This window comes from Pelodiscus sinensis, chromosome 11 (assembly GCF_052426305.1).
Source record: "Pelodiscus sinensis isolate ZL-2025 chromosome 11, ASM5242630v1, whole genome shotgun sequence".
Classification (NCBI taxonomy): Eukaryota; Metazoa; Chordata; order Testudines; family Trionychidae; genus Pelodiscus; species Pelodiscus sinensis.
Genome location: NC_143062.1, coordinates 15280724 through 15290244, shown reverse-complemented (window position 1 = coordinate 15290244; position 9521 = coordinate 15280724). Strand labels below are relative to the sequence as shown.

Sequence of the window (9521 nt, the reverse complement as noted above, 5' to 3'; positions counted from 1 at the left end):
ACAACGTTTGGTCTTAATCTATCCCTTGATGACAGTATCTTGATCTCCAAGTGCCAAGGACTGTAGACTTCCAAAGATCTCAGCTGACAGGGCTCAGAGAGGGCCTCTTCTGGGGCAGCACTCAGAGAAAGGGTCTCCCCCTTTTTCCAGTGCTGCTGATTCATTTATTGTCTTTCTTATCATAGAGGATATTGCACTTGCTTAGGGTATGTCTACACTACCCTCCTAGTTCGAACTAGGAGGGTAATGTAGGCATACCGCACTTGCAAATGAAGCCTGGGATTTGAATTTCCCGGGCTTCATTTGCATAAGCGGGGAGCCGCCATTTTTAAAACCCCGCTGGTTCGAACCCTGTGCAGCGCGGCTACACGGGGCACGAACTAGGTAGTTCGAACTAGGCTTCCTAGTTCGAACTACCGTTACTCCTCATTCCACGAGGAGTAACGGTAGTTCGAACTAGGAAGCCTAGTTCGAACTACCCAGTTCGTGCCCCATGTAGCCGCGCTGCACGGGGTTCGAACGAGCGGGGTTTTAAAAATGGCGGCTCCCCGCTTATGCAAATGAAGCCCGGGAAATTCAAATCCCGGGCTTCATTTGCAAGTGCGGTATGCCTACATTACCCTGCTAGTTCGAACTAGCGGGGTAGTGTAGACATACCCTTAGAGAAGTGGCTTAGGGGGCTTAGGGTGTGGGGCAGAATCCATACGTACATGTTTGGATCTGAGCACAGGGTGCTGTCAGACCAAGATGCTATTGCAGGGGTGGGCAATAATTTTTAATGGGAGGGCCACTCCAAGAATTTGGTAAGTGGTCAAGGGCCGCACTTCTATGGAGGGGGTACTGGGTGCAGAAGGGAGCTTGGAATAGGGGACTGGGGTGCAAGAGAGGATGTGGGAGTTGGGTGAGAGACAGGGTTGTGACCTGGGGCAGGGTCTTGCAGTGCAGGATCTGGGAGCAGGTATGGGTGCAAAAGAGGATTCTGGCCTGGAGAAGGGGTATGGGAGGGGATGCAGAGTCTGGGAGGGAGCTGTGACCTGGGGAAAGGGTGTGCAGAGGGTTTGGATGGTGATCTGGGGCAGATTGTGTGCAGGGGGAGGGGCTGGGGTGCCAGAGGCAGGCTCTGGCTGGGAGGCACTTACCTAGGTGGCTCCTAGTCAGCAGCCCTGCAAGAAACTGAGGCAGCCTCACTGCCGTCTGCTGCAATCCCTGGTTACGTCATGTGGCTCTGTTCTGGTGCTGAGGGGAAGAGGAAGGCTTCACATGTTGCCACTGCTCCCAAAATTTCTCAGATCCTGCTGGCCAGAAACTAGCCAATGGGAACTGAGAGGTTTTGCAGGGGAGCAGGAGCAGAGCGCAAAGCTTCCCCATCCCTGTTCAGCATCCAGAACAGAGAACAGCCAGCTGCTTAAAGCATCATGAGTGGTTCTGTACTTAGGATCCTAGCAAGGGAGCCATGGGCTGGATCTTCCCCACCCCTGTGCTTCTGTGTACTGGGAAGTGGTGGTTGGGGATTTGGTAGAGAGTGGGGTGTGCTGGCAGAGGGAAGGGTAGTGGAAAGCTGGGACATACTGGCGTAAGCACCCTTTGAGCTTGGCTCCCAGGAGTGTTGATCAGGGATTTGATACAGGGGGTCTCATGGCCCCTTTGATGGTGAATTGGAAAACGATGGAGGAACTGAGGTCTTCTACTCACAGGGGGGAATCTCTGACAGGGAATTGGGGGAGGAACTACAGGGCCCCCTCCCAGATTGGGGCAGGGGAATAGGCTGCACAAGGCTGGGGCGGGAGCTGCTGACTCAGGCACATGTGTTCCTTGCTTTCCAGAGTTTATTTTTGTACCTGACTACCTAATAAAACAGGATTTCGTATAACTCGCCTCCTGTCAATCACTCTTTGCCCCACCCTTCACTGTTTTTGTGCTCCTCTCTCACCTGCCAGAGCCAGAGCGCCCCGTGAAGTCCTCTGGCCAGTGCAGCTATACAATGAGCACTGAGGAACGCGTGTGCACAGAACTACAGGTTAGTTTCTCTGAAGGACAGGTGTAGAAACATGAACAGCATCCCTCCAATTTTGCTTCTGGTAGCGGTAATAGTATGTCACTATTTGCTTAGCCAGCATCATTTGCCACTTCACATCCTCTCATCCAGGGGCAGCAAATTCAGAGGAATAAGCAACAAGCATAGCTGTCACCAGTCCAGAGGTGCTGTTCACATCCCCTGGTCCAGAGGTAGCAAATTTGAAGGGATGAGGTTTGCCTTGACTTAATACACATACACACATTTTGGCTACGTCTACACTGGCCCCTTCTTCGGAAGAGGCATGCTAATTTCTAACTTTGGAATAGGGAAATCCGCGGGGGATTTAAATATCCCCCGCGGGATTTAAATAAACATGTCCGCCGCTTTTTTTCCGGCTTGGGGAAAAGCCGGAAAAGAGCGTCCAGACTGGCGCGAGCCTCCGGAATAAAGCCCTTTTCCGGAGGATCTCTTATTCCTACCTGAAGTTACCTGAAGTAGGAATAAGAGATCCTCCGGAAAAGGGCTTTATTCCAGAGGCTCGCGCCAGTCTGGACGCTCTTTTCCGGCTTTTCCCCAAGCTGGAAAAAAAGCGGCGGACATGTTTATTTAAATCCCGCGGGGGATATTTAAATCCCCCGCGGATTTCCCTATTCCAAAGTTAGAAATTAGCATGCCTCTTCCGAAGAAGGGGCCAGTGTAGACGTAGCCTTTTTGTAATTTGAAAAGCTATATTATTATAAATTGGTGTATAAACCAAAACAATTTGCTTTTTGTTCCAAGATGTTTTCAAAAGCAAGCATTCACTCTTCTGCATAGATTCTAGGGATGTAAAATTTTGATTATTTGGCTAATTGAATAGTCGATACAAATTGACTATTTGATTAGCAAAATAATCGAAATGAATTGTTGAAAACAAGACAGGAAATTAGTCACATGACAAGTTACCAGCTCTGCCTGTTAATTTGGGTATGCTCATTTATTAGGGTTACTCTTCTGGGAAGAGGGGGTTGATAACTCTATCAATATGCTGCTTAAATGGAACTGATGCAGAATTTGGATCCAAGCATCAGAACCCTTTCTTGAGCCTGGGTAGAGATTTGTTTTTTGTTGTTGTTTTGTTTTTTAAATTAACGCAGGCTGTAGGTTTTTCTGTGCCTTAGATGGACATCATAATACAATTAAGCAGCTTCAGTACAAACTGAACCTCTCTACTCTGGCACTCTCTGGTCCAGCAACATCCAGGTCCAGTATGATTTTATTTGCCAGATGTCTACTTGTGGATGTGGCCAGTTGCCCATGGTCCCATAGTTTGTTTACAGCCACCAGTCCAAGGGTGATGGAGGTTCAACCTATATTTTGGATACCAATAAAATGCTTGTTACTATAATTGGTCTGACAATTACTTATCTGGGTGCATGTAGGCATGAGTTCATTAGCAATTGAAACAGGAATGTCCATCAGGCAATGCTTCTATTCTTTTTGGGTCCCGGAGTTCAATGCAGTTCTTGCCTTGGACTTTCTGGTTTCCATTGTATATATTAAGGAAGTGATGCACATGAGTCTAGGGGAGCTTTCAGAGGGGTTTAGATCTATCTTCTCTTGCCTTTTCATTGCATTTTCCAAGTCTTTTGATCAGCTTTGGTGCAAGCAGAGACTGGGGGTGGGAGCGGGGGAAAAGGTCTTTAATGGGTCAGACAGACTATGCCCTCATTCTCTAAGAACAAAGAGCTGGTAGGTAACAGACCCAGCAGAAATCTACTTTTTTCTTTTTATAGCACAAGTTTAATAAAAACCTCTAAGTTACAAATCAAAGTACAAAACATATAGCAAGTGCTATAATAGCAACGAGGAGTCCTGTGGCACCTTATAATAGAAACACAGATAAAATTGCTAAAACCAGTAACTACTATTTACTTCAAAGTTTTCAGCATTAGCTATTAAAATAAAAACAAACAGGGTTTTTGACATGCATTGCACAATGATAGTATAGGTAAATGATGAAGTGTTCAGAGTAAAGGAAATAACATTTGCAAAGGAACAAATGGGTTGCAAGGACGGGAGCGCAATTCAAACACTTGCAGCAGCAAATAAGACACAAATTTATGAACTGTAATGAGACTTCATGTTGACGTATACATTGATAAGAGATAGAAATGTAGCCGTGTTAGTCTGGTGTAGCTGAAACAAAATACAGGACTATGTAGCACTTTAAAGACTAACAAGATGGCTTATTAGATGATGAGCTTTCGTGGGCCAGACCCACTTCATCTAATAAACCATCTTGTTAGTCTTTAAAGTGCTACATAGTCCTATACATTGATAAGAGACATTTAAATACTCAAAATGTGTTACACACTCCCTCAGACTCTGCATGTCTGATATTTTACAGCATCCAGACTCCTGAACATGCAGCAGTGTAGTTAGAGAGTCGCTTTGAAGGTCTACCAGTGAGAGCCAATGAATTAGGACAGTTGTAACTTTCAGAACACAGCGAGGAATCTGCCTTGTTCTCCAGCACAGGTACATAGTATCCTGAAAGGGAAAATAACCCCCCATTTCTATACTCCCATCCCTGTCTTTGCACACTGAGTATGTGGCTCATCCCACCCGGATAAGTATTAATCCCCTTTCCCCCCCCGCCCCTCCGGGACTGGCAGTATCTGTTCCCTAAGCTAAACCCCTGTTCCTACGCCCCTTCCTTTTTCCCCTCCAGCCACTCTTCTGCCTCACCCTGGTCAATGTATTTCTGTACCCTGCTCAGACCCTGCCCATCCCCGCGCGGCAATTTGCCCCCTTTGTAACTCCCTGCCAAAAGCAGCCGGCAGAACGCATAAAGTGAGGGCAGGGAGAAGGGCAGTGGCGCCAGCGGAGCTAACTGAGCATGCTCAGTACACGCGAAGCTGCACATTCCGACAGGAAGCAGAGTCTGAATCCCTGTGAGGGCCGCAGCAACAGCAGCTGTTACTGAGCATGCTCAGTTCGGGTGCGCATGCTCAGTACACCTGTGTGTCGCAGGCCAGTGAGGAAGGAGCCTGGGTGGGTGGGGATAACTGCGGGTTGCTTCCGGTCCCGGCCTCTTGGAAGATGTTTTACCACGTGAGTGACGGTCTCCGCCCAGGAGATCTATTGGGGAGTAGCTGCCCCCCCACCAGGCCCCAGCCATGCCCCGCCAGTGCCTGGACAGCCTTTCTCCCCCACTCCCCCGGCGGCCAGCCTCTCCCCATGACAGGGGTCTGGGCAATCTTCTCCCCCTTCTGGGGGCCAGCTGCCCCCCCCCCCCGCCAGAGCCTGGGCAATCCTTCCCCTGAGGCTCAGCTGTGCTTGTAGCCCTTTCACCCCAGAATCAGTTGCTCCTCGACTCCCCCCTCCAAACAACCCACCCCCAAGTGCATCAGCTGCCTCCTCCTTCCTGTCCCCCTTTGCAGTCCCAGAATGCATTACTGGCTCTGCCCCCACGGGGATTCTCTCCAGGGCCCCAGCATGCACCATTCCCTGTGCTCCAGGGGGAACCTTCCCCCAAATTGAGGGATGTCAGCTGCCACTGTTCCCTCTGCCCCAGGGGCACTGAGGTTCTGCCCCATCATTTACTGCCATGAGGTGGGGAAGGAAGGGAGGGAGGGGTTGGCTGAGGATTGCCTCCTTTCCCCTCTTAGTGACAGGTCTCTCCTTTTTCCCCTTTTTCATAGATCTCCCTGGAGCATGAGATCCTGCTGCATCCACGCTACTTTGGGCCCAATCTTCTTAACACTGTCAAGCAGAAGCTGTTCACAGAGGTGGAGGGGACCTGCACTGGCAAGTGAGTAGGGGCAGGAGAGTCTGGAGGGACAGGTCTGTGCGGGGTTGAGATGGAGGTAACAAGGCTGGGGGAGATGGGAATGTATTTGGAGGGTTTGGGAAGCAGTGGGGTGGTGGGTTGGAGATCCAGGACAGGTGCAGATTCATGGAAGGAAGGGGATAGGGTTGCTGTTTTGGAGGGACCGGAAGAACCTAGCCCCTGGTGGTGAATGGGGGAAGTCCCCTCTATTGCAGCTCATTCTTTGTCCTGTTCTCTGCCTGTGAATTCTCTAACAGAGCTGGTTCCCACTCTCCCCCAGATATGGCTTTGTCATTGCAGTCACTACCATAGACAACATTGGGGCAGGTGTCATCCAGCCGGGTCGTGGCTTCGTGCTCTACCCTGTCAAGTACAAGGCCATTGTCTTCCGGCCCTTCAAGGGAGAGGTGGTGGATGCTGTGGTGACACAGGTCAACAAGGTAAGCCATTGCTGCAGGGGTGGGGTGCATTTGTATGAATTTGTGGAGTATATAATGAGAGGACCATTATATCATCTCCTCTGCCCTCCTGTATAACACAGGCCAGAGAAGTCACCCAGACACCCCTGCATTGAATCCAATTACTTGAGTCCTGTGGTAACTCAAAAGTTGAGAGCCCCGGGCAGAGAACAGGAGAGACCAAACAGTTACCAGTGCCCCTCCGAGGACCCAGAGTGGCAGGGAATTGACTTGGCAAGATATGCCCAGATGATTTGAGCAAGTGATTTACATGCGCAGGTCTGTAAGGGAAAGCAAGATGCTCCAAAGGTCCATGTCAGTCTGAGTTGGAGGGGAAAATTCCTTCCTGACTCGTCTGGCAATTTGAGCATGGTGCCCAAGCCAGGCATTTAGGAAGAGGGTTCTCTGGACCATCTCAGAGTCCTGGCCCACTATGCCCAGTGTTCCATTTCCAGCAGTGGCCAGTCTCTGCTGTTTCAGAGGAAAGTGCAGTGGGGAACCCAGCCTAACACAGATTGTGCATTTGGAGGAAACTATTCCTTCCTGATTTCTGCTGAAGCTCTGAAGCATGAGATCAGATTATAGCCATTGTCATAACGCTGAGCTACAATGGTTGTGTCAATGCAAACAATCCTGTTCTCTTCAAGGCCGGTGAAGGAAAGGGTGATTCATGTAGCTAAACCTGTGGGTGGATCCCTAGCTTGGGACTATGCGGTGTCCTTGTACCAAGGATGTAGGAACCCCAAAGCAGCTCTGGGAGGAATGTGCGAAGGCTGTTCTGTCTGACTAGTATCTGAGTCCCAGGGTGTGAGCAGTGGCTGTCTTGGGGCTGGAGAGGGTGTAGCTATTGATGAGGGAACAGGATAACCTCCATGTGTACAGGCAGTCCCTGAGTTACGCGGATCCGACTTATGTCAGATCCGCACTTACGAATGGGGCTTTCTCGCCCCGGAGCTCGCAGGCAGCGGGACCGGCCAGAGCGCAGCGGTCCTGCCACCTCGACCTCCGGGGTGAGAAAAGCTGCTCCGGGTGCCCCTGGTCTGCTGGGGACCATCTCCAGCAGACCAGGGACACCGGGAGCAAAGCCGCAGTGGCGGTGGGGTCCCGCGCCTCTGAGGCTTTGCCAGAGCAAAGCCTCAGAGGCACGGGACCCCGCCACCGCTGCGGCTTTGCTCCCCATGTCCCTGGTCTGCTGGGGGGGAGAGAGGGCGCAGCTAGTGCCCCCTCCCCCCCAGCAGACCAGGCTTTTGTTGTGGACCCTGGGGTAGAGCAGCTGGGGTGCTGCCGGGTTGGTCCTGCAGGGACCTACCTGGCAGCCCAGCTGTTCTGTCCCAGGCTCAAGATTCAGCTGCTGTTGAAACTGATCAGTGGCTGATTCCAGGAAGCTGGGGGCAGAGCAATTCTGCCTCCAGCTTCCTGTAGTCAGCCCCTGGTCAGTTTCAGCAGCAGCGGCTGAATCTGGAGCCAGTTCCGACTTGCATACAAATTCAACTTAAGAACAAACCTATAGTTCCTATCTTGTACGTAACCCAGGGACTGCCTGTATATGCTAATGGAATCACTGCTTCTGCTTCCTATAGGTTGGACTCTTCACCGAAATTGGGCCCATGTCCTGTTTCATATCTCGACACGTAAGCACAGTGCTGGGGAGAGGCAGCTTTGGGAGCAGGTAGGGTGATATATGGAGAGCTCCTTTTTCACTGACTCTTGTTCTCTTCTCAGTCCATTCCCTCCGAGATGGAATTTGACCCAAACTCCAACCCTCCCTGCTACAAGACAGTGGATGAGGTGAGTCCTGGGTAGATGGTGTTTTGAGGGGAGCTTGTGGTGTAATGGGGGTGCGTGGAGAGGGAGAGAGACTCAGCTGGGGACAAGGGAGATGCTGGAACAGGCTCATGGGTGGTGGGGAGAATTTTACTTCCTCCATATCAGACACGCTTTATTTGCTGGAGTTATGTGCAACTCTGTGTTTAGCCTTTTTGGCCTCTGCCTGAGAAAAGGAGGAAGTTTGTAAATGGGTCTCACTCTAGTGCTGCATGTCTCTAGGACATCGTGATCCAGCAGGATGATGAGATCCGGCTGAAAATCGTGGGGACCAGAGTGGATAAGAATGACATTGTGAGTCTTTGGTGCCTCTTTCAAATATGGTGCATGCACGCGTGTAGATCCACAGCTCTCAGCATGGAACTGGGGGCAGGAACTCATGGCTAATCCAGCCCTAGCCTCTCCCAGCAAGGAAGAGGGAGCAGAGCAAGAGGGCTAGGTCATTCATTCCCAGCCTCTTCCAGCAGGGGGTGCTAAAATACTGGGGATGAGCAGCCCTGCTCAGGTAGAGGCAACTCACCGTCTCTGTTTCAACACTAATCTCTGTGTTTGGTTTGCAGTTTGCAATCGGTTCCCTTATGGATGATTATCTGGGTAAGTCTCCTCTCTAGGGTCGGGAGGGAGTAACTAGATGGGCTGAGCTGGCTGAGTTCACATTGGGTTTGGGTGGCGTGAGTCTCTGCTGTAGAGTGCTTGACATGTGTCCTGGGAACAGTGTGGGCATTTCCCCTCTGTGATGGGCTAATGGTGTGGAGCAGGGGATCAACAGCACCTCCTGTGGGTCCGGGCTCTGGCTGCTCTTGATCTCAACCTTCTCTCTTCTCACTCAGGTCTTGTGAGCTGAAATATAAAACCATCCCTCTTGCTGCATGTCGGGATTCCAACTGGGAAACAATTGAGCTGTACCCAGGCCAGCTTCTGTACCTACTGCTGTATTTATAGGGTACAGATCCACTCTCCTCCACCCAGCAGCTGGGAGTTGGGGGCAGAGGGTGGCTGACAGACCAGTACTTTCTTCTTCACCTCCAATAAAAGTTCATTTGTTTTAATAAAGCAGCATTTTGTCTTTCACCCCTCAAAGCAGGGCCGGCCAGCTGCCTTGGCTGGGGTTTGTGGCTTCCTTTCCTTAGCACAGAGGGGGCTGTCCCGCTCACCAGCACTCTGGCTGCGTGATGCCTCAGCCTTACATGTGGGTAATAAGGGAGGCACAATTGTGTGGCTGTTTAGTTTATGCCATGTGTTGTATAGCTGCCAGTCTGCCTTTCCCAGAGAGCCTTGCTGCTGTTACTGGCTGTAGTCTGGCAATGGTCTGGAGCTGTATTCACACAGGCAGTTCATCCCCCCCCCCCCCAGCTGACACTCCTAAGGCTACATCTGCACCACACCCCAGATCCTCACTGGGAGGTCA

General features: G+C 50.9%; 1 protein-coding gene across 4 annotated transcripts; it reads left to right on the top strand.

Annotated features, from left to right (window-relative positions):
- Positions 1–5089: 5089 nt before the first annotated feature.
- POLR2G (RNA polymerase II subunit G) lies at positions 5090–9166 on the top strand. 4 transcript variants are annotated; one of them, XM_006113567.4, is made up of 8 exons: positions 5090–5113; positions 5704–5813; positions 6112–6271; positions 7870–7920; positions 8012–8077; positions 8336–8407; positions 8674–8707; positions 8944–9166. In XM_006113567.4, exons 1-8 carry the CDS (start codon positions 5102–5104, stop codon positions 8955–8957), a joined length of 519 nt encoding a protein of 172 aa, XP_006113629.1. In that variant the 5' UTR covers positions 5090–5101; the 3' UTR covers positions 8958–9166. The 4 variants fall into 4 exon arrangements, with proteins under 4 accessions (XP_006113629.1, XP_006113631.1, XP_006113630.1 ...); XM_006113569.5 differs by lacking the exon at positions 5090–5113 and adding an exon at positions 5118–5248 and having other exon boundaries at positions 6132–6271; XM_006113568.5 differs by lacking the exon at positions 5090–5113 and adding an exon at positions 5325–5614 and having other exon boundaries at positions 6132–6271.
- Positions 9167–9521: the final 355 nt, after the last annotated feature.

What these genes read in the sequence shown, in the direction of transcription:
- POLR2G (XM_006113566.5), top strand. Translation starts at nt 5,546, where the DNA reads ATGTCAGCTGCCACTGTTCCCTCTGCCCCAGGGGCACTGAGGTTCTGC. An exon ending in GAGGGGACCTGCACTGGCAA is followed by an intron (nt 5,814 to 6,111) that starts GTGAGTAGGGGC and finishes ACTCTCCCCCAG; the next exon opens with ATATGGCTTTGTCATTGCAG. An exon ending in CCTGTTTCATATCTCGACAC is followed by an intron (nt 7,921 to 8,011) that starts GTAAGCACAGTG and finishes TTCTCTTCTCAG; the next exon opens with TCCATTCCCTCCGAGATGGA.